Raw genomic sequence first — 25,213 nt, 5'->3', positions numbered from 1 at the left:
GCGGCAGCCAAGCAGCGGCGTTGCTGTCTCGTAAGCGGATGCACTCCTCCATCGTTTCCCGGTAGTACTGCGGCCGTTTCGGTCAGGAAGAGACCCGAGGGCCCTGGCTCATTCATTCGTCTTTCAGAAAACACACAATCGATGTTCGGTTTTGAGAGGACGGTAGTTTTGGAGATTCGGAGGGTGAGTGCAGTATGTGTAATGTGCCTTGCACCTCAGGCAACACTCAACTTCACTCAATAGCGCAAGTGTTGGCAGGATACCATATGGGGATCAAAGAGGTGATTCCTCCGCAGTCTCCCCCAGGCTCTGCCAGCGCCGAACAGCCGCACAACAGCCAGCGCCCTTTACCCCGTCGGGCTTAACGCCGCAAGGGTGGGTTGTGCTCCTCTAAATGCTGGCGATGAGTCACGTGACCAGACATGTGAGCGCAACCGTGCCCCGCCTCCTCCAGGAAGCGAGCGCGAGGTCTTGGTCGCGTAGGGAAATGCAGCCAGCGGCAAAGATCAGGTATGCAGAAGATAGTTTTTCCAGTAAAGGAGTATGCACAGAAATCTTGCCCAGCATGTAGCAATCCAGGCTGCTGAGAACTGGCAGAACAAACTGTTGACATCTCCGAACTTATTGACATTTGACCAAGTGCAACGATGAGAGATTTTCACGACGAACTTTGTTGGAGAAGAAGGACCACGAAAGAAAAAATAAATAATAATAATGCCGGCACCGGCTTTTGCCCCCTCCTGCACCACTGCTAATAATGAGTTAAATGTAGAGACTGGAAGGTTACAAAAATAAAGATTGCCGAAAAAATTGTATGCTGATCTTAACAATAGTCATGTGTGTGATGAGTATATTAGCCCCAATAATGACAGTACTGGTATTATGGTATTTAGAAGAAATACACCCATTAGAAGTGCTCTTGCCTGTTAGAAACATCTCCAATACTGAAAGCCCGGTCCATGTGATTACTTACACTTTGTCCCCAATGGAAGAGAGACACGGGCAAGGATATGGAAATAACAAATTACTGCTAATAATGATATGACTCACTCAATTTTGAGAAACAAAAACAATTGTTGGGTGTGTGCCCACTTGCCACAGCATGGTGCTAAGGGAATAGGTTGGTATGTGCAGCCACTGCCATTGAGTTTTGCATGCTACGCGTCCTTGAGTGCATTATATTATGGGAAATTGAATGGGTCAATTAGACAGAACAAATATGAATGAATTTGAGGAGATAATTATGAAACCTGTAGGTTGTTCTATATTTCATAAAACACGACTGATCACACCAGTAGTCATGCCACAAGATAGACTATTTGTGCCATATAAATCATCTGTAATCACGTTTCATATGAACCTAGAAGGAAATAAAGATACAGTGCCCTCCTCCTATACAGTAAACTACAGCCCACGCTCTGTTCCCTTTTGCTTGAAGAAGAAGGGATCCTATTCAGTGGGGACATTTACTAGATGTATGAATATAGCGTTCCTTGACAGAGAGAAAGAACCTGTGTATGTAGGTGATCCCGTTTATTTTATATGTGTAGAAAAAGCGTATCCCTCGTTACCTAGAAACTCGGGAGGTACTTGTTACTTGGGACTTTTCCCGGGAGTATTCTTTCCAAAAACAGCAGATATAGCCAAATTGTCCAGGTCAAGACCACGGGGAGATGAGGAAGGAGGAGGTTTGATCGCGGGAAGACATAGCAAAATCATTTATACCATTTTGGGGCCAAGCAATAAACTCTTATATTATAAGACAACTGTCCAAAATATTAGAGAAAACAATAAATGGGACAACGGGCATATTATACAATATGACATGAGAGGAAAAAGGAATTAGATTAATGACACTCCAAAATAGGATGGCGCTTGATGTAATTCTGGTTGATCGTGGGGGAGTTTGTAAAATCGTGGGATCAGCATGTTGCGTATTTGTAAGCGACTCCTCCCCTACGATTTTCGAAACAATAAGAAAGTTGCACATTTGGAGCTCTGACCTCCACCCCCCAGAAGGAAGTTGGGAATCAAACATAAGCTCTTGGTTCTGGGAAGTATTACGCTCATTGGGATGGAAATTAGTTGCGATCCTAGTAGCATTGCTAGGAATATTTATGACATGTTGTTGTATACACTGCTTACCTATAATTTGCACCGAAATAAGTGAGGAGAGTGTACAGATAGTAACAAAAAAGAACACTACTGAATCGGATATTCAAATGAATCATGAAATGAAGACAGTAAAAGAATTCATGTCAATCAATATTGATGATAACGAGCAGAAAACTAGTAGTATGCAAAATTCAGAATCAGATACTTGGTCAGAAGAGGATGCAATGTATGGATGAGGCATTTGGCATACGGCCAAAAGGAGGGTTTGTCAGTCCAGACAAAGTAGATACCCCTCCATAACAGAGGCAATGTATTTTGTTGGCCGAAGACCAACCACCTCATATGTTCGGTATTAGTAATACAGACTCATAAGCATGACTAAAGTGCTCCATTTTGATGGAATAGAAATCGCCATTTTGTTGTTAACTTTCGCTTCTTGCCTTCTGTTTAAACTGCTTTGCTGTAAGCTTGTTCTATTCCACTATTACATTGTTGTTCATGCATAGGGCAAGGCCGCGAGATACTTGTTGAAACATAACGCAGGCAACCCAGACAGTAATGCCCGGTCTACTCCCTCACAAATCCTTGGAAGTAAGCAACAAGGCATTTAATCATTACACAGGTGCCAGCTAGTCTCGCTCATGCGGTAAAAATGGTAGAAACAAACAATTAATGGCTTGAATCATGCTCTCCTTTGTGGCCCCCCTTCCCTGAGCCCAGTAGAGCCATGGAGAGCGAGTTGACCCCTAGCACACGAATAGAAACTAGAAGATAGTGAGGCCTGGAATGTGTCTCTCCCCTGCACGCAGCTTGCTTGCAAGAACAGGAGCGATGTGTGCTCTAAAAAAAAGAATTGTGTCTGCAGGCTCGCGAAATTGCAAACTGTTGCTAAATGAATGTCTGAAGGTGTCATACTCGTCACAATTGTCAATCGTCAAACCCAATTCAAAGGAAATACATTATGGGCGGTATTGAATATGTCACCGCTGATTGTAAGATGCTTGCTTTGTATATATGTAACTGTTGTAAAATTCTCGCTCTCTTGCGTCCCTCTGGGTCTGGAAACACACGTCGCGGGGCTTGAGACCCAGTTGCCAACTGAGACTATTTGCTTTGCAATAAACCCTAGCTTTTGGGAATACAACCTTGTATCTGGTGTATCAGTTTGTGTGTGGTGATTGTGCCTGGTTTCCATATGTGAGGATCCCCTAGGGGCCCCATCACTGGGCCCGACACCTGAGTTCCCCCTAAGGCCGGCCCAATCCTTTTCCTGCCTCCCCCTTGTTCATGTCTCCACCTGCTACCTTCTTCGGAGTGTTTGGGAAAGTTCGATTGTAATGTCCGGTTTGACCACAGTACAGACAAATTATTAGCCTTCTGTGGCTCCTTCTCTGCTGCAGTTAATGGACCTCTTGTCCCTCCAATCTGCATGGGTTCTCAATCTCCGCTCCTGCCTCCTTTACCCCTATCCAATCTTGCAAACGGCACCACGTCAGGTCTTTTCCTGTCGCCCTTGCATTCGTTCATACAATGATCCAACCTTAATGCTAAATCAATCATGTACTGGGTTGGGGTTCTACCTGAGCCATGGCATCCTTTAACTCCTCTCTTAAACCTTGATAAAACAGCACTATTTGTTTATTTTCTGGCCAATCCGTTTCAATGACCAATCTATTGAATTGGGTCACATAGGAAACCAAATCACGTGTACCTTGCTTTAGTGCCAGTAATTCTTTATCTTGGGCTAAGGAAACTTCTCTATGGTCAAACAATCTACCAAATTCTGCCAAGAAGTTATCCCAATTGTATAGGAGAGGATCATCCTTCTGCACCAAAGGCATTGCCCAAGCTGCAGCATCCCCTGTTAAATATGAAATGACAAATGCGGTTCTAGCCTGAGTACTGTGAAACGCTGTAGGTTTACACAGAAAATGCAATCTACACTGTGTCAAAAACATCATGAATTTCTTAGGATGACCTGAAAACCTTTCAGGTACCGCCAATTGTACGCTACTCGGAAGCTGGACAATCTCAGTGGGTGACCCAACTGCTGAGATCCCAGTAAAGGTTCCTGCTTCTTCTAATGGCGTACCTTGAGCTACCAAACCCTGCACTTGAGTTTTAAGCGTACCTGATTCTTGCCTGACATGTACCAGCTCCACTTGAATCTCATGTAAAGATTTTAGCACATCTGCTAACAAGGGAGGGTTATCCATTTTGGCCTGGGTGGTTCAATATCCCACAATGGGGCAGATGATTCTGTCAATGATCTTAAAAAGGGCTAGGGTATCAATCCCCTCTCCCGAACCACAGAAGCCAAAATGATCAACCCTCCCACTGTGGTTGGCACGGGCGCCTGAATAATAATAATAACACAGGTAATCACGTGGCAGCCAATGGGGGGAAAACAGAGTTAGGGACAGGGGATGGAATGACAAAGGAAAGGTAGGGGAAGAAACATACACATATCCTACTAGACTTATTACTATAACCTGTACCCATGTACCTTAGAACCTATACTCCACAACCTAACCTCCTATAACCAGTCCTACACCCTCCAACATTTTCCTGACATCCTACTGATTCCTGTTGCCCAAATATTGTACTTGACACAATACAAGGTTTACACATGAATGCACAAATCACATATGGGTTAGTTCTTGTCACATAAAGGGTACAAACATTTATCACCAGCTCTTAAGACCAAGACCACCATACACATAACATGGACTTGCAAAGCTGGATGGCACGAAACAAAAGGGAATTCCCTTCAGTGAATGAAACGTAACACATGGCCCTTTGGGCAAGCATAAGCAACAAACATCATAACATTACAAATTCAGCTGTGTTCCTAGTAAGCGTTGCCAGGACTCTCCTGGCCTGGCAGGCAACATTCCCCACATAACATGGGCCACAGTTCTTTGGGGATTCACAATTCGTTAAGAAAAGAAAGTAAGCGTCTGTCAGCCCTCTGAGAATGTTCAATCTCCACCCTGAACCTTTCTCCCCTTTCCTCCTCCTCACCTGAAGATTGGTCTTGAATGGATGATATTTGTGGTCTTCTAGCACAATAATCCTTCTCCTTCTTTCTTCTTTTTCTGAGAAAGTATCTTTCTCATGAAAGGAAGCCACAGTGTACTGCTGTGAATAGCACTACCTGCGCCCCCTCTTCCGGGAGGGACAAACTGGGGAAAAAGCCATCCGGCACAAAAAACCCCAGAGGTGGAACAGTGGAGGTCCGTCGTAAGGATTCCGGGTGGAACAGCAACAGCGGAGGCCCGTCGTAAGGATTCCGGGTAGAAGGCAGGCTCCGAAGGAACCGTGAGGAAGCCGATAATGACGGCCAGCGAGAGACAACAGAGCGGAGAAAGAACCGGAAAGGAGCCAGAGAAAGGAGGAAAGGAAAACAAGAGGTCCCGGAAAACGGGAAGGCAAGAAGCGGCCCAAAGGGCGGCAGAGGAAAGAGAGGAAAAAGGAAAGAAAACTAGCGTAACCGCAACCGAAAGAAAGCAGTCAGGGAGCTGACCAAGCGGGTTGCAACGCACTGCGTGCCGGGGGGCGTGGCTGAGAAGCGTCCCGGCTCGCAGAGAAAGAAACACTAGACTGCTACAACGACGTTCGAAAACATGGCGGCACTCTGCAATGGCGGCCCCCAAGCCGCACCCGGGACCATAATGTCCACGGGAAGCGGCACATGACAGTGTCCTTTTTGCTACTACTCCCCACATGCGCCTCTTACATCATTATGCGTTAGAGGTTTGCATGACACAATTAACAAAAAAACAGTCTGTGATCACTTAACTGAATGTTCGGCCGCCTCTCAAGGCCACCCGGACCCATAGGAATGACGCTGAACTCCACCAAGATGCCTCCTTTCACTGCTGCAGCCTGGGAAAATGAACTCCTACGAGCGAGACAGCCGCTGCTCGAACTGGAAAGCGAAAATCCACTTGCTCCAGCGTTCCTTCGGCCTGCCAAACGTTCACTGCATTTCTCCTCCTTGACCTGCAACACCGCCGCCGTCCTTGCTGTCCAACGTTAATTATCTGCACCAGAGTACGGGCGGTTGGCGGTTATGAAGACCCTCGATGACAACCAGCTGGGCCATAGCACGAACACACTGAACTACGCAATGACCCACTGCTTGCTGTGAAGTGTAGTTCAGCTATTCTCAAGCTCCTTTGGCCCAAACCCTTAATCCTGACAATTGCAAGGGTGCAGCCTTGGGTTACGGGGGACAAATGACCATTTGGTTTTACTTTTGTTCATTTTGCATGTTTTTGTTGTAAATGTTTATTTGTTATTAGAGTAAATTGTGCTTACAAGATTTATGATGATGTGTGTTTTATTTTTCTAACTCCGGCTCAGTTGGATTTGTATCCTGTATTAATGTTGCTATTTAACCTATAAAAAAGAAACATGTAAACAATGTGTAAAATAATGTAAATTTAATAATTTTAACATTGGTTGGTTACATTTGACAAATTATTAATACATGTATATATATTTTAATTAACCTTTTCTTTTAACCCCTTAACTGCTGAGGGTTTTCCCTCCCAGTATGGAGCACTTTTCTGGAGATTTTGGTATGTCGCATTCAATCCCTTCTAACTTCTTTGTTAGAAGAGATATTGCGGCCAAATTTGGCCCATTTTCTTTCCACTAGGAATCCTAACTTGCTGTAGGGTGGTGAGAGAAAATAGCAAAAAAGAGCACATTTTGTGTGTTTTCAGAAAATGTCAATAAAATGATGTTCAAAGAAGCCTATGGTTTTTTTCTTGTAAGAGCTCAATTTTCCAAGCTTTCACCAACAGGTTGAGTGGAAACAGGAAAACGTTTTTTATAAGGTTCCCATCAGTTTTGTGCGAGGTAGGCGATTTTTTCCTTTTCTTTTTAAATAGGATATGCTTAGAAGGAATCAGAGGGTGGGAGGGGCCTAGAAAAGCTCAATGGGAACCCAGAAAGGCATACTTTGCTGAGAAGTAGACAATATTCTAAGTTCAGGAAGGGGTGAATTGTGCAGGTCAGGCAACAACTATGTACCTAATATTCCTGTCATTCGGGAACAAATTGGAAAGTGAGGGAAAAAAGTATGTGCTGGACATGTTTGGACTGGTAAGCAGGGCCATCTTAAGGAATCTTGGGGCCCGGGGCACAGACCCATTTGGGCCCCCCTCTGAACCAAAGAAATTACGGGAAACAAAATCCATGGTCGCCGTCCCCACGTCGCGATCAAAACCCCCCAGGTTGATTTTTTTTGTCCTGCAGCAATGAAAATATGCCTGGGGCTCCCTACCAGTCTTCCTTAACCTCTTCAGACTCGCTGGAATCGGAATAATAAACAAGCAGCATTTGAAGGGCAACTTTTTCAGTCCAGGACAAGGCTAGTTGTGTTTGAACATAGGTACAGGAACATTTTTTGAAATAGCAGCCTCGAGAAAGTTGTAGTTCAAATGCAGGGCGCAGATAAGTAGCTGTATGAAAAAGGCACACATACCCTAGCATAGAGAGATGCCTCAGATTGGCAGTCTTATTAATAGTAAAAGCGCCCAACCATGCAGACAGATTGCTTAATTTGTTTATATATATTAGAAGCTATGGTTTTCAAGACGTTTTGCTATTAGTCTGCAAAGAACAAATTACTTTGTGGTATCCAATATATCAATGGTCACGATTATTATATAAAATTCAACACTGTAGCCAGTAAAACCATGAGTGAGACTTTTTTTGAAGAGCATACCATTAGAACAAAAAGGCTCTTAGAGACCGAACTCCCGATTCTTGATTAGGTGTAAATTTCCAAAAATGCTGGATTATGTTTTACTGACATGTTTGGTAATTAACAGCTATTCTGATGGTCTCGGATTTCACTGAGAGAGCACACAATGCACCAGTTCAGGAACTTTTGTGCCGCATTGGCTTGAAACCAGCCTTTCGTAAACAGGTCGTTTGCATGTGGATTCTGGTGTTACTGCTCCACATTAGAGACAGTGTAAAAATGTCAGACACATACACTACCTCCTTTGGTGGGTTCCATGTGTTAATATTGCCGCAAAAATGTTGCCATACAAGAATGGCGCCATTTTCTCTGCAACCCCCATCTTTTCATTAAGAGAGCAGGGGACTCCCCCGCAACCCCCGCGCCGATTAAAACCTAATATTAAACCCACCAATAATGTCACCTATGCGGTTTCCCGATGACTATATATATATATCTGACATTATTGGCGGGGATAACATTACGTGATACCCTTTGGTGGTGGTCCGCTTATTGTACTTTCGCTATTGTGGAGGAGTGTTACCAGAGAAAAGAGGCAAGGTCACCCCCCCCTTTCTCAGTCACAACCTACTGTACACATCTAACTAGTCGTGCATTTGCAAAGGGGTAAACCAACAGATTGTGTTTCTCAACAAAAAGAAAGTATCTCACAAGTACGCCTGATCGTCATTGTGCTCGTTTAAGTGGATATTTTGCACATAATTGAAAATAACTCTGCAACCTGCCTATAATTACTGGGTTGTTTTTTGGGGTGTTGGAGGGATGGGTTGGTGAGGGTTGTTCCACAGTGCCAGTGTTTGGTGTGGTGGACAACCGCCAGATTTGGGCCGATAGTGTTGCAGCCACCAAGGAAAAAGGGAACCCCATACATTTCTGAGAAGACGACGCCCGGGGGAATCCAAAGATGTCTGACTTTCGCCAAGGGCTCCCGAATTCCCTGGCTCTCCCAGATTTAAACAATATAATGGTGGGTTTAAAAAAATTTATGGAAAAATTCTATCTGAAACGTGAAAGTAGAAGAGGTCATTTCAACTAAAACAGACATGCCACAGAACTGGCCAGTAGCGTCCTTGGAAGTTCTGTTCTGGGTATGTAAATTATCTCAAAAGCATGTTTTAGAAAATTGTCATGCAAAGAAGCACCGTTTTCTATTTAGCTTTAGAAGCCCAATGCATGCAGCTCTCTAGGACACAGACAAATAATAAAAACGTACATTTTTCAATGAATATTTCTTTCATAAATCAATTTACTTCGGTGGAACGTAGACCAAGAGAAACTCTCTCTCTCTACAGTGTGATGGCAAAATTAAAAACATTGTATCTGACTCTTCAATGTGCATGTCTTGGCATGCCTCCTCACCCACAGACTAGCAACCTCGGCCTGCCTGTCTCTTTAAGTCCTGGGCCTCTTCTCCCGCCCACCTCCACGGGCGGGGCCGTGCGTCTATCAGGCTAGGTTGAGTCTTTCCCTCGCCTCCTCCCCCATCCCCTGGCCCGCCTGCATGCAGCGCCTTTAACTTTCTGTTGCCGCTGGTTGTTAGGAGAAGGAATGCGCTGCTCGGTGGCGGAGGGCAGGAGCAGGGTGACAGTGGCAGGCTGCTACCTTGGAGTGCAGCAGAGCTCGACTGCTTCTCTGCGAGCGAGGGCGTGCACGCACCCGGGTGCGAGGTGAACGGCGTGGATTTCCATCTGCTGTGCAACCGCTGGCTTTCGGGAGCGGGACGTTACTGCATCTGCGGCACATCTGCATTTGCTTCTGCCGCCCCTTCCCCCTGCTTTCTTTTAAGGATCTGAGTGAAGGGGAAACCACTGTCAAGATGGCAGCAGCAGGAGAAAGGAGGTTGTGACTGTCAATGCTGCAACTCAACACTGTTCGTCTTAGGTTTTTATCGGATTGATTTCATCAATACCGGTTTATTTTGTTTGCTTCCTAAGACCTGATGGGGACGTATTGCATTTGGTTTCATTAACAACCCTTATTGTATTATTCTTGTTTGGAAATCTCTGTAGGGGAAACCCTATTTTGGGCTACGTTTCGCCCTACGCCCTCCTTGCACCGGGAGGACTTCCAGGTTGAATCCTTGCAGTTGTAGTGCGGAAGGTGGCGGTGCCGTAGCAGCTGGGGTTACGTTGGACACTACCATGCTCCGCTTGAAAGGACACAGCCTGGCAGAACAAGCTGGGGATCAGGCCCACGGCAGCAGGAAGCTCCAATGAACCTGGGATCAGCCCCACGGCAGCAAGAAGCTCCAATGAACCAATCCTGCTGGCCATGCCACTGAACCTCCCGTCCTCAATACAGTGTGTACATGAAGGAACCCTCACAGGAAACTGGGAAGTACAGCCCGGGACCCGGGGAGACTTTTTTCTGCCACTCTCTCTCCTGGAAAAGCTAACAAGTTGGATATTCTACAAAGGGGCAACCCTCACTCTTGCCATTGTCACAGCTTCCCCCCCCCTGAGACGATAACACTAAAAAGCAAGAGAAGAAAATATCCCGAAACGTACGACTCGGCGCGGAAAGTCCGACTCAGTTTCTAAGATTTTATGTGCAATTTTACCTGTCATGTTCGTACAGTAATAAGTATCGTTCATGGAAAGTGACATTTACGCCCACGTGGGGCATTGATTTAAGGATTTTCCTCTCTTCCATTGTTTTTTTTTCCTTCAGTAAAACAAGAAATTGCATAATTTTTGGGATCTGTTTTTCTTTTTGCACTTCCAGTAGGCTTAAAGATGGCAGAAGGAGAGGGCGCCGAGGCTCCCCTGTCCCCGGGGCTGGAGGTGGAGATAGACCCGGAGTTCGAGCCCCAGAGCCGGCCTCGCTCCTGCACTTGGCCGCTGCAGAGGCCCGATCTGCCGGGCAGCCCGGCCCAGGGCGTCGGTGGCTCTGGCTGCGAGCCCTGCGGGGGCACCAGCACCATGATTCCCGAGGAGGACGACGACGAGGAGCCTCTGGAAGAAGAGGACGGCGCCATGGCCGTGGGGCCGGGGCTGCAAGGCGAGGCGGGGGCTGAGGCGGCTGCTGCCCCCTCCTCCTCCTCCACCGTTTCTTCCCCTCCCTCCACCGGCCCCGGGGCGCCCCCTAGGAAGTGCTCGTCCCGCCGCAACGCCTGGGGCAACCTGTCGTACGCCGACCTCATCACCCGGGCCATAGAGAGCTCGCCCGACAAGCGCCTGGCGCTCTCTCAGATCTACGAGTGGATGGTGCGCTGCGTGCCCTACTTCAAGGACAAGGGCGACAGCAACAGCTCGGCCGGTTGGAAGGTGAGGGGGTGGGGACACGTGGGGAGGGGAGAGTGTGTTTGTGGGAGGCTTACATGAAGTGGGGAGGGGGGCATGATCATGAGAGGAGGGCTAAATGGAGGGAGGGGCGTGAGGAAACAACGGGGCAGACTGTGACTGGAGGGCATAAGCCTTAGGGGGGGGCCCCTGCACACGCGGCGAGGGAGAGTCATTTTGAGGGGAGGGCGAGGGGTTCACACGTTGGGCAGATCATACTGGAGATGTATAATGAGGGTTCATGGACACATGATGGAGGGAGGGGCATGGATTGGGAGGGGGGTTGAGTGGAGTCTGGCTGACCTGGCCACGTGCAAAGTCACGGTAGCAAAATGTGTATTGCGTCATCGCGGGCAAAGGGACTCTCATTCTGAAGTTTGAGGCCAGAGTGGGCAGCCCGTTCCTTCGACGTCGTTCTAAGGCATTCGACCGTCCCAAGTCCTCCAAGTGCAGTCTTCAAAGTGTACCGGCGTGTGGGTGACATGAATGCCCGTGTCGAAAGAGTGGAACGGGGGTCCTGGGGAGGTTTAGTAATGGAGTGAATAGTATTCACGTGTTTTTACAACCCCAGCATAATTAACTGTTCTGCTGTGTGTGTGTCGCCTTTGTATACAGATTGTCTGTCTGACCAATAATGGATACCGTTTAACGGACCGACTGTACTGGGTCAAACGGAACAGCGCGTCACTACATTGTGTAATGGGCCCACAGAGACTGATAACTTGGCCGCCTACCCGGGAGCGATCTTTTTTGTGCCAGTACAGTTCTAGGTGTGTGCCACTGCTTCGTAGTAAAGCTTCGGGTGCGCTTGCTCTCCCACTGTCGTAGCCCCTTCGCGCTGCTGTTGTGAGACGCCTGTAAGGCTCGGTGGCCCATTGACGGTGGCTACGTATTCCATGCAGGTATTCGGTGAATGCCAAGGGCTTTTTCGGTCTTGCGGGAGCTGTGCCGCCTGTCATTCAAACTCCTCCAATGTTACAAACTCTCGACCTCAGAAAACTGTTACCTGCACGATATGATGCACTGTTTAATTTGACCCAATACAGTCGGCCGGTTAAAAGGTACCTTTCGTTTGCCGGACAAACTCTATATAAAGATGGCACAAAGCACGTATTTTTGAGACGTCAGGATGACCCGGCGCACCCCCTCCTTTTCAGGAGCGAAGTGGACCGCCCACCCTGTCGGGCTACCTTATTCGTTTTATGGACCGCCACCCATCCGTTCTTGCTATTTAACCTTCTTTGCTTGTACGTGCTCTGCGACAGACGACCAAGCCAGGGAATTGCGAAGTCGGTGCAGCGCTTCCTTTCGTGCAGAGCGCGTGACAGTTTTACAGGGGGGTGCACGGCAGTGTGCGGTGCACGCCTTCGTCATGCTTCGTCACAACTTCTTTGTGTCGTGCCCACGGGTTCGTTGGGGATATGTACGACACAAGTGGACACATCAAATCCTGGGTACACCGCCCTTTGCTTAGTTGCAGCAGTAGGCCTTTGTAGCAGAGGGTACCTCATGGTTATCCTATCCGTCTTTTGTGGTTTGGCATTGTGGGTGGCGTAAACCAAAATGATTCCTATAGTAAATGGAGTGGTACAGGATAGCATTTACCACAATTAAGTGTGTGGGCGGTGTAAACATGGCACACTTGGTGGAGGGGGTGAGGAGGCTTTTTTAACAACATGCTAATCTCCTCCCTTTGCATCAGCCCTGCAAACTATCTACCCTAAAATCTTTACTCATCTCCCAAGCCTATATCCATTGCCTCTTCACTTTTTGCTAATGACTTTGTTCACTACTTTCCCTCTAAAATTCGTGACATGTTCCCAGCCCTCTCCCATCTCCCTTCTGTCCACCACCTCTTCCCCCAGGGACGTCATTTCACCAAAATGCCAGGAGTAGCGGAAGTGACATCACATGACCCTTCCCTGATATCACAGGAAGTTGTCATTTGACCCCACCTCGAAGTTTCATCATGGGAAGTGAAGGGACCTTTGACAAAACAAAGTGGCATCATATAGCATTGTTCCTATGCTACGAAAAAAATGGTTAGCATTGTTCCTATGCTACGAAAAAAATGGTTACAATATCACTTGGATGTGGCATACTTTCTTGTATGAAATGGATCAGTGTGCATAGGCCTTTATTACCAAATTACTGTGAATGCAAGCAGACATTAAGGCCAAATGATTATGATGTGTTATTATATAGCACTTGCGCTTAAGTGCTTTATATAGAACAAATACACATATAATATCACCCAATCAATGTTGGTACTCATTTATCGACCTCAGAAGAATTAAAGGCTCAATTGAGGTGTTTAAGAACAGACTACATCGGTGATTCACATCCTGAAGTGTGCCTGAAATAATACTAGAGTCTAGCAGTTATCTAATAGAATTCCAGAAAGACAAATATTCCTATTCTCTTTTTTAGGGTCACTGCTCAAAAGTGTTACAATTGTGGAACCGCCTTTTCATTTTTTTTTTTTTAAAGAGTCCTGAACAAGAATGCCTGCCACTCCAGAAACAAATAGCCACATGGCGCTGGCCACAGCCCAGGAGCTTACATCAAGACCACAGGGGTACCAAGGGAGACCTCGGGGGTCGCATCTGCGAGCCACCCCACCCCAAATGACGTCCCTGTCTCCATCCAACCCTACGTTTTCCTACGCTCTGCTGCCTCTCCTATTGAATTAGAACAATCTTTTGCAGTGCCGATGCACTTTGTGCTGGTATCGACCCCTTTTGCTTGCCAAAGACCTAGTTTTAATGTCTCTCTCTCTCTCTCCCCCCCCACTGGACTCTTCCCTGCCTTCTTCAAATCTGCAACACCAACTTGCCAGCAAACTATTGCCCAGTTTCTCTCCTTCCCCCATTATTTAAAAATCCTTGAGCAGGTGGTCTTTGACCGGATATTGAGGCTAATGGCCTTGGAGATTCATTCTGGCTTCCGTAGTAAACGCTCCACCGAGATGGCACTCGTGCATGTTTCCAACTTTTTTTCTAATGCTCACCTCTCAACTCCCTTCTGTGTTCATCCTTTTGGACCTTTCTACCGCGTTGAAAATGTCGACACCTCCTTGCTCTCCAGGACCTTAGATTTTTCAAATTTGCTGTTGCTCGGATCACCTCCTACCTGGAAGGTCGTTCCTTTAAAATCTCTTGGAACTAACAAACCTTTGACCTCACCCCTGTCCCTGTCGTCGTCCCCGAAGAATTAGTCCTTGGGCTTCTGCTCTTCACCCTTTGTACCTCAGTCCTAGGAAGACTTATCTGTGTTTGTGTTTTGGTGCCCCGATGCCTGCGGGCTACAGTGCCTTACAAATAAATACATTTCCTTCTTTTGGCTTTCACTGTCACCTTTTTGCTGATGACGCGCACAAATAATTTCTCCTTTTCTTCCTTCATCCTACCCACACCGGAACAAATCACAAACTGTCTCACTGCAATTTGTCACTGGATGGCTCTGGCTGCCTATTTTCAGAAAATGGAAGTCCTCTTTCTCCCAGCTTCCAATGCCATCCGTCTATCTCCTTTTTGCTCCTTTTGCCCAAGGTTTGCAATATTTGGGTACTCTTCAATAGCAACCTACAACTGCAACAATTCCTCACTACCACTGCCTCTGCTGCTTGTATTAATGGCAGACAACTCGTGCAGAACGTAAACGGCATGGTTGGAGGCATTTGGGCAATACTTCCTTAATATTACACTTTGTTTTCTGCTGACTCCCAAAACACTTGAGCCCTGTGTCCCTTTGCCTCGTGGTTTATTTTGATGTAGACCCACGAGCATCCCCCTGCCTAAAGTTTCATAGCAGGCCATGCATTATAGATGCTATTAGCATATACTATATTTTTGTTTTTTGATCTTCTGGTGCCCATTTCATATATCATAATTTTAATTCTACCTGAAAAGTATCCCACCCCTCCCACGCCCAAATACTGATGGGTTAAAACTGCAGTATTTTCTGAATTCCTAAAGATGACACTGCTAGAAAGCATTGGGCCTTCCATCTGGGTTTCGTTCTGCCAGCATGCCCGGCCAGCAGAAGGGTCTCTCACCTACTGTGAATTTGAAGGGTTCTGTCTTACATTAGGTTGCAGGTGGCGTGATGCAGGCACCTCTGTGTGAGTGCCAGTTGTGTCCTAAATCCCCTGACCATATTTCCCACACTTGCAATGGCATCATTCTGGGGTTGATGCATATAGTTTGGGCTATTGGAAAAGGTGTTGCAGGCCATTCCTGCTGAAGAGGCTCTGCCAGTTAGAAGTCGCCCTATGCTTCAGAGCGTTTTCACTTTTGTATACATAAATAACCTTAACTCGGCCGCTCTGTTTCTGGATGGAGTACCATACACACACACGTGGAATGGAAGGAACACGGTGTCAAAGGATCCTATGTTGGGGAAAGATTGTTGGCTTTTGGAAGTTTCTAATGTGTTTAACAAAAAGTAGTTCTCTTGTATTGAAAAATCAGATTTTGGTCTTGTACCGATTGTTGGCCCTGTATGTTTCTTCCCTCAAAAGAAAACGCTGTGATCTGTGCTGCTATCCCAGCCCACGCATTAGGGGAGAATTCTAGCGTTCTTTCTGCATGATTTAATGTTGCTTGCTTGCGAGAATACCAAGTATCCTGAACAAACTAAAGAATAGTCTATCGCTGAACTGACCAGCCTCTCTGACTGGAACAGACAGCTGACATGACATACCCGTTTATTTCCAGTACCTTGAAAACAATTCACAGAAACTGGCACTTCCCTCTGTGTGCGATCATAAGCTTTGTGCTCTGGGAAGTAAGCCTGCAGTTATTGCGCTTAGGCTAGAGCACACTGTTTTCTAATCTTTCAAAAGGAAAGTAGATCATTTTATCCATTTTCTTTTTTTTTGTGTGTGTGTGGATCTAGGCATCAAGGAGTTATATATTTTTTTAAATTATTTTTTAACTGTTTTTTTTTTTTAATTGTAAATGGTTTATAGGCGTGACCTAGACTTTTGCTGTGATTTCTTTCCTTTTTGCACAAATGAAGGTTGATGGCTGGAAGGATTTGAATTGTTCATAATTTCTGGCATTATTCTAAGCAACCCTCCCCAGATCTTAGTTTTCTATGCTGACCTAGAACATAGTGATCCAACGTCTCCACTGCAATTTATTAAGCCAAATGAGTAGGCATCGTGGGGTGTGCTGATGGGATGGCGGCTATATCTTCATCCTTTTTGGTTCTTTGGCTCCTTGGCGCGATTCCCACTGCAATCTCCTCATGGGGCAGCCATGTTTTTGATTTCTAGGGTGTGCAGAAATGGTGCATTTTCATGAGTGCTGTTGAAAGGAAAATGGCAGCCTAAGGCATGTGTTGCTTGATAATTAATTGTTAAAGCCCCTGCTATTCAGAGATCTCTAGTTGTGCAGCTTGTCAACTTTGCGCTGCTTTGGGAATTGATGAATTACCATTCCGCACAGAGTAGGTGTTGGGAAGGCAATGTTTTGTGATTACACGTTCGGTCCGTGTAGTTTACTGCGCCTCGAAACCCCAATACTTTGGAACCGTTGGGCCTTTTGCTCTGTATCTCAAGATATTTGATTGAAATCCACCACCCCTGGTTCTTGAATCCACAGCTAGAAAGCAGGCTGCCCTTTCTAGCTTTACGCTGTGTGAAGTCTTGCTGTGCAAATTTGTTTTGTGTTTGACTGATTATATGTAGAATTGTCTGCTTGGAACCTGAAAGGTGTGTATGTGTGTGTGTGGTTTTTCTTTTTTTTTTCTTTCATATAGAATTTTTCAATCTTTTTGTAGGTCCAACATGTTGTGAAATGTGTCGTAATACAACATTGCCTCTGTCACAGGAATATGAATTTCTGTTTCACTGAACCAGAATCTGATTCGATGTGGTTTGTGCAGTTATACCATATTTGCAATGCCCAATGCCATCTTTCTTTGGACTGTGATAATTACTTTGCCAGTAGTGATTTTTCCATGGGAAACAACCCATTAACACACATTCCCTTGCCAGTGGCCAGTAATATGCGTTGTCTGGGGCCAGAAGAGTCAATGCTACCAACATAAAGACACAGCCTTCCAGACCCCAATTTTATGTCCAGGCCCATTTGTGACACTGACCATTTATGCTGGATGGCTAAGGGGCTACCGGAGTTCATATATTCACCAACTAAAAAGCTTGACGCAGATAATGACACCCCATTCCCCGTGTGTGCTAATAAGGTAATTGGCAACAGGCAGGCTTTTATTTTTTTTTTACTGATGTAGTCACGGAAATAAACCCACTCATTGAGGACATCTCGATCCGTGTTGATGACTGTTTCTAATATGACACAAGATCATGCTTGTGTAGAAGCTTTTTCAGATATAACCATCATATGTAAAATATTGTCTTTTGTTTCACAACATACAATTGTAAAAATATAAATTATGCAAAATATGTTCATCTAGGTTTATATATTTATAACGCTAGATCATATTCACTTCTAAAATGTCATACAATTTGAATGAAGAATCTAGTGCAAGTTGGAACCAGAGCCTCATGTCGCCCCTCCATCACACACACCCACAAACATCTACACACTTTGAAAAAACATTCCTGATGTTCAGTGTAAATTGACACGTGGAAAATAAGTTGCCTCGTTTCTTGTTCTACATTCAATTTGCACAGCACACAGGTTCTTTAACTCTGACAATATCTCACATACTGTTTGCACAATTTATGAGCAGGAAAAGGAGTAAAATGCACCTGTGAAAGTGTTTTTGCTTCCTAGGAATTGGCCATATTCGACATGTGGAGCAGTTTTTGATTTCCATATTCTAGCAATACCAACCACATTTAATTTTCAGCCTAGTTGGGTTGGTGACTAAAACGGATGATTTTACTCCAAAACATTGCAACATAGGGATTTCAGCTTGTATTTGAAGGCTCAGATCTTCAAATTGCGAATTTTAAGGAATGGCCTCTCGCCCTGCAGCCTGACGTCTAAAGTGTGTTTCGTATTCCTCCTGTGTATCCCCTCCCACCCCCCCCCCCCCCCGCACCTATCGCTCCTCAGCTTTTGATGACACCCCTTTATGCATTGTTGTCCTGTTTCTTCTTTTCCAACTATTCCTCAGCATTTCTGGTCAAGATCAATGCTCATGATTAGTCAGGTGCCCTACGCACACTCCAAAGCAATGTTCAGTTCCCAGAGAACTCCACTGACTGGGGTACTAGTATGCAGTAAAAATAAAGTAAGGTTAGGTGATCTTCTGTGTCAGGTGTCTGCAACCTGTGGCTCACCAGATGTTTAGGTCGAAAGTCCCATGGTCCCTCACCATTAACTCTGCTTTCTAGGGCTATTGTGAATTGTAGACCTAACCTTTGAAAAGCCACAGGTTGCAGATTCCCAGCTCTAGAGTAAAAACACTTTAGTAATTTTTAATGAAATATGTCCAACATATGAGTTTTGGATTGAAATACTTTTCTAAATGGCAATAAAAATGGACATACTTGTATTGTCTATACAATGCACGTGTTGCCTACCTGATGTGTATCTACTCTTTTCCTCCCCTTTCTCTCATACCCCCTCCCCCCCACTCTCTCTTGTCCTCTTTCCTTGTTTTGGTACTCAACAAACCACACTCAAATGAAACAGCAGTCACTATTACAAGGAGGGAGTGAGCTTCTGAGAACATCAGCTTCTAGTGGCTGTGTGTTGGCGATTGGGAGGGACTCTACCGAGCATTCTGACCGTCCCCTGAAGCAACATGCTTTGAAATCCTTAGGCTTGACTTGATCTTGCCTCCACAGTTCACAATGATTGTAGGGGCCACTGGAAAATGGGAGGGTGGTCAAAGCAAACAACACGGGAGGGTCCCTGGGGGCATGGGGGATTTGGATTTGGTTCCATCTTATTTTTGAATTTTTTTATTTGTATATTTGTATTTGGTTTAATTTTAACCTTTACAAAGTTTTTACAAAAGGGAAAAAAATGAATAATATTACATCAGTACAGAACAGTTAAAAAAAAGAAAAAAGTTAATCACATACGTAAAAGTATGATGTACACATTCACAGTCACTTCATATCAATCAAAATTTCAAAAACTGAAATAATCTCAATTGAATCAAGCAATTATTATACTAAAAGAGCAAGAAAGAGATTAGTTAAAATTATCAAGTTATAAAATAACGTATCGGCTTTCTTCTTCCCACTTCGAATTGTTAGAGAACATATGGAGAATAGAAAGAACACATTCAATTCATAGCAAATCTAGTTCTGTATAAATTTGTAAAGTATTAAGGCTTTTCAAAAAGCCTGCTAAAGCCAGACCCTGTTTAAACATGGTTTCCAGATGGTATTGGTACTGCATTCTGCATTCAAAAAAGGTACCACATATGTATTCCTGCGCGTTGTTAGTGCTTCACAGTTTAATACCAGATGCTTTGTTGTTTCTGGTGCAAGGTTACAGAATCTAAACCCCATCTCGTTATCTGTAGTATGCCCTCTCCTAAGCATTATTTCTTTAGTCAAAAACAAATTCCATCATAACCTTGGTTCCATCAGCAAACTAAACCCTAGTCCTTTTTGAAGCATTAGTGATTTGTCAGGGTTTTGCAATAGTTGCGTTTTCCAATTTTTAAAGGCGTCAAATGAACTTTTAGGAAGGCAAGCGGGGAGCTGCGTGGTGCAACACTTTTCATCCCCCATCCACTAGAAACAGTGCCCAGCAGAATTCCCGAGAGGTCTAGTAGCAAACCTAGTGTCGTACAAATGCATCTGTCTAGCCACACTTTTTTTTTGGCTTAATTGTATACGTTTTAAGCTTTCCCCTCTCGTGTATCAAAAGAGAACATAGAGCAGTCTGATGGAGATGTATCACGGAAGGTACCACAGGGTGGCGGGGTGATACAACTGGGAGGAAGATGGGCTGGAGGCGTAGTTTAGAAGAGTGGATGATTCAATGGAGGCTTTGACTAGAAGGTGGGATGGAAGGGTTGTACAGAAGATGGGGATGGAGGGGCCATGCAATAGGGAGGTGGATGGGATGGAGGAAGATGGAATTGAAGTTTGATATAAAAAGAGCATGATCGAATGTTTTGGTTGGTACAGCAAGAAGGATGATGTAGTAGGGAGGAAGATGGGTCGGAAGTGAAAGAGAGAATAAAGGACAGTAACATAGAGGTTTGGTACTGGCGGGGAGCAAGATGAGGGGAATGTGAGGTAGTACATTGGACGTGAATGGCTTTCATGTCCACTCCGTATTGTACCGCATTTAAGCCCAGTCCATAATCGTATTGAGTGTCTTTTTGCCGTACCTGCAGGCCACTGATCAGCGCTACTAACACGTTCCACCCATAGATGTCAATAGCCCGTATGTATGCCCGTTCTGTTCTTGTTGTACTTGTTTTTTACCAAGTGTTCCCTGACCCACCAGCATTTATCTGCAAACGTAGTTGAAGCCAAAAATGTTCACGGTGTGATTGTGCGATGCTCAAGTCGTTTTCTCTTTGTGCAGTCCCTGCTGTGTTTGGATCTCCCTTCCCAGGAGCCCTGGGGCTCTGGATCCCACTGCACTTAACATGGACCCAGTAGTAGATGGCTTAATAGCTTTCCTGCTATTTATAGTCCGTTGGCTTTGAAAGGGGAGGTTTCCTGTCAGTAACTTGATTTTGCAGGGCACAATACAGCGATGCGGCCGGGGCCTCGGCAGCTCCCTGGGACTGTTGAGCTGAAACCGCAATCGAGAGCTATGGAAAGGCCTGAAGAACAAGCCGGGGCTACAGGGCAAACGATCTCGTCTGCCCTCTCGCTACACCAAATTAACGTGCCTCATCATTTTTGCTGTTGGTCCTGGCCGGTGCAGAGAGCCCGGAGTGCCACACTTTGCCCCTGGTGCATCCCTCGCTTGCTTTAAAAAAGGGGGTGGAGGTGTTTCATAGGAAACTCGTGTGACACAATGTTTGGGTACATTGCTTTGCGTGCCTTATTATTAGTTGTTGCTAATATAACCGCCAAGCTCATTTAACATTACTACGTGTCGCCTTACCTGTAACTGTAACAAAGCAATGCAGTATTCTCCATTTTGGATTCCCAAAGGAATTCATGGGGTTCAGTGATCACCACATGTGGCAATGCATTTGTGCTGAGGTAAGGGCTTCTACTCGGAAGCAGGCAGTAAATGAGTTTCAGTAATGACAAACCGAATTGGGCAGAGTGGTGAAATCTCGGGTATGATTAAATGCCAGGTGTTACCATTGCTGGCAAACTCTTAATCACCCATGACATTTATGACAGCGGTGTCTACATAACCCAGAATTGTTGGGCTAAAATGCAGCCGTCTTTTAATCTGAGCCAAAAATTCACTCCCTTCTATCGGGCAGTTTTGGAACAGAGTTGTGGTTGATGATAAGAAGTCAGTGCTTCACCAGGACGCGTTCTTAACTTTTCAAGTAAACCTTCCGCACGGTATAAGGAAACGGTCCTGACAGTGTCTCGTTTCCTCAATTCGTCATTCCGTATCATACGACCTGCTCGTGCACCAGCTGAAAACCAGGACCACGCTGGGGCATGCAGGAAAGCAGTCGGATGCTAAAGTCCTACAATGATGACCCCCGTTCAAACCCAGTAAGCGGATACAAGCAGAGGAGCAGTGAGACCCACAAAACACAAGTTATATTTGTACTTTTAAGAACAGTAATAATCCTAATCGTCACCCAGAAAACCTATCTGTGATGGCAATAAAAAGGCAGTGTTTAATTTATTTTTTATTTATTTTTTCCACATCATTGGGACCTGTAAATTGGCTGGTGCTGCACTCCTGTGCATGATGGCAGTTTCCTTCCTGTCCCATGCCGCCGCACCCGAGTGGGTCCAAGGCCGTTCAAGTTCCCCGGAAAGAACTCTTCTTTACACCTCTTTGCAGCTAAGGCATTGAGGATCCCTGTATGAAATGGCTCCATCCCCTTCACAAGTGGTTTCCATCTTTGCAAAACAAGTCCGGGTCAGCTAAGGCTTTGCTCCAGTGCCTAATGAAATTCGGACCCCTACCTGTGCAACATTTTTCTACTCCTTTAAGCTTCTTCCTTGCTATGTCAATAGCTTTGTGTGAAGAGCCACCTCTCCAGAAAATCTCTTTTCCTTCCAGCATCTTGACATCCCTGTCAGGGATGAACAGATGTCATATATTAACTGTTTTCTACCTAATTCTACTAATTTGTTGCTCCCCAAGTGTATTACTACATATTCTGAGGGTGGGTCTCTGAAACCTACTAGGTCTACCAATTTTTCATATTTCTCATCCCATTTCTTACCCCGGGTGTCCCACCAGGAGGTGATGGAGTTTCTTTGGTCCATCTTCCTGTCCTAAACACAAAGGTGCCCCAAAATCCAGGCCGACTAAGGAGGTTCTTCATCTGTTCACAAATTGTGTTAAATTAACATTAGCCTTCTGTAGAGACCCGATGCCCAGCCCACTAGTTTTGTAACTCCTTGAGGACCCATGTCCCCTCCATCAGGTGTTGTTGCCCCTATTCTAAAGGGAAGTATTCTGTGTTGCCACAACCAGCCTTGGTGATTGCTTTCTTGTGGACTGTCTGGAATTGAAAGCGGCTGAGGGTCTTGCCATCCCTGTGTATTAGGAACTGGCCCCCAAGACAAGGGAGTGTGGCGAGGGCATTTCTTCTGACAAATCGGAGAATTAACTCTATCCTCAATACAATAAGGGTTGATCATCCTACATTTCCCTGTTTTTGACTTGTCTATCCTTATTGTCTTCCTATCCCACCCCATGTGAACATCTACCATGGCTAAACCATCATTAGCCCTCGTGTTTGAGGCTATTCACTGACCCTGAGGGCCACAAAGTAGGCCAGAGCAAAAGCTGCTCCTATTTGTGCAAACATATTTCACACACTTTTGTCATTAATATTTGTAACTTCAAAATTTAAGGGGCGTCTTATCTTTTGATGACCCCTTGAGTTTCACCTAACCTTTGAATGCATAGTCTACCAGCGTGCTTTGTTGGATCTCTCCCACCAGCTAATTATACAAAGTTTGCAACCTTGCCCACGCTTTTCTCTTATTCTGGTAATAAGCCCATTCTACAAATCTGTTAACTATATTCTCATTAATATCTTTGTGTGTACAACATGTGTTACTTGTTTTACTGTAGCCAGGCACTTACTGTATTGTTTTGCTGTTTTCGTTGCAATAGTCTTGTTGGGTAGCTCGATCAAGACACCTGAGGGGGGCCTGTGGCTGTCTGACAGGGAGGGAGATTGCTGGCACCCATGGCTGAGGTGCATTTTCTTGTTGCATTTTCTTGTTGCATTCTCCCTTTGGGCTGGCCGTTCGGCGTTGACCAATCAGCTGTTGGCTTCCTGTCGGAATTTCCCAAACCTCTTCTGGCACCTTGTCATATACCAGTCCGCGTCTGGTCTGAGGCGCCGGAAAGCGTCTCACTGTAGGCAAGATAAAGCATCTGCATCATCATTCTCTCTCCCTGCAATGTATTTTGCCCTTTTGTTTCTATGTCAGTGGCTTTCGACTTGGTCGACCATGACAAACTCTGCGATACACTAATTTCAACCTATCTAAGAATGCCACTGACTGGATCAAATCCTTTTTAGCAAACGGGACATCTAGAGTATCAATCGGCAAAGAATCAGCCGACCCTCTACCAGTTCCCGCAGGAGTCCCGCAATGTTCCTGCCTATCCCCTACACTGTAATAATGTCTATAGCAAGCTCCTCTTCGCAGCCCTGGATGCCATGGGTGTCATCTACACAAACTTTGCAGATGACACCCAGATCCTCATCCCACTAACGGGCAACTACGAGCAAAAATCACTGCTTGTCAACCAAATCTACTCACTCATACAAAATTGGATGGCTAACAATAGCCTTTGTCTCAATGATGACAAAACCGAGCTACTGATACTAGGTTCATCCACCAAAATGGATGCTCTTCAGTCCGTCTACAAATCATTCATCATTGATGGCACCACGATCCCTGTACTCGAACAAGCAAAGACACTTGGTGTCTATTTAGATGCCACCTTAACTATGTTAAAACAAGTAAACACCCTAGCCTGCTACACCTCCAAACTCATCGCCCTTAGTCGTAAATCCCTCTCACCTGATAATTGCGTTACACAAGCCAGAGCACTTATGCTTGCCAAGCTCGACTATTGTAACATCCTCTTCCTTGGCACCTCCAAAACCAATATAGCCAAACTTCAACTTATGCAGAACAAAGCCCTCGGAGCTGCCCTAAGCATAAACAAATATGAACATATCTCCAATATCAGGTGAGACAACCACTGGCTCCCCATCCAAGCTAGGATACTATTCAAAACCCTTAGCATCACGCACAAATGTATTGCCAGTAAAGCTCCCAAATACCTCAACAATATGGTCATGAAGAAATCGCAGACCAGACTTCTCAGATCCAACGATAACTCATACCTCGAAATCCCAAGATATAAAAGAGAGAAAGCGGGTGGTAGCTGCTTCAAAGTCCTGGCTCCCAGACATTGGAACTCTTTACCCACTAACATCATGAATGAAACATCATACCCACAATTAAAAAAATCTTTAAAAACTTGGTTATTCAACCAATATTAACTGAGCCTAGCTCACAAACCTGACCAGACCTCCACCCTCCACTTGTATATACATTGTATGTTACATTACGTGTATTGTAACTACGCCCTGATACCCCCGGGTCTGGGCGTATATAAAATGTAATAAATAAATATGTTGTTATTGTTACTCAGTGAGATATCAGTCATTGCCCTTAGTACTTTCAGTACCCATTGGCATGACGTTGTTCTTCTGTTGATGATAACTGCCGCCATATTGTCTGACCAGACTAACCGCTCTTTGTTGCTCAACTGTGTGACCCATAGCTTTAAGGCAATCCATATGGGGAAGATTTCCAGTAGTGTAATGTTTCTGGGACACCCCTATCTGAGTCATGCCTTTGGCCAAGGGCCATCACACCAACCTATCTCTAAAAATTGCCCCGAAACCCTTTCTACCAGCTGCATCAATGAATGGT

General features: G+C 45.2%; 1 protein-coding gene across 1 annotated transcript in view; it reads left to right on the top strand.

Annotated features, from left to right (window-relative positions):
• The first annotated feature begins 9,363 nt into the window (after window positions 1-9,363).
• The window catches only part of FOXO3 (forkhead box O3), a 503,976-nt gene continuing 488,126 nt past the window's right edge, over window positions 9,364-25,213 (top strand). The window contains exon 1 of the mRNA XM_069606548.1: window positions 9,364-11,160. Coding sequence (XP_069462649.1) covers window positions 10,630-11,160 — 531 coding nt within the window. The 5' untranslated portion in view covers window positions 9,364-10,629. The remainder of the gene's footprint in view (window positions 11,161-25,213) is intronic.

The sequence above is a fragment of the Ambystoma mexicanum genome, chromosome 4p, assembly GCF_040938575.1.
Source record: "Ambystoma mexicanum isolate Mex_15411 chromosome 4p, UKY_AmexF1_1, whole genome shotgun sequence".
NCBI lineage: Eukaryota > Metazoa > Chordata > Amphibia > Caudata > Ambystomatidae > Ambystoma > Ambystoma mexicanum.
Note: the sequence above shows the minus strand (reverse complement) of the source record. Positions and strands in the feature narration are given on the sequence as shown.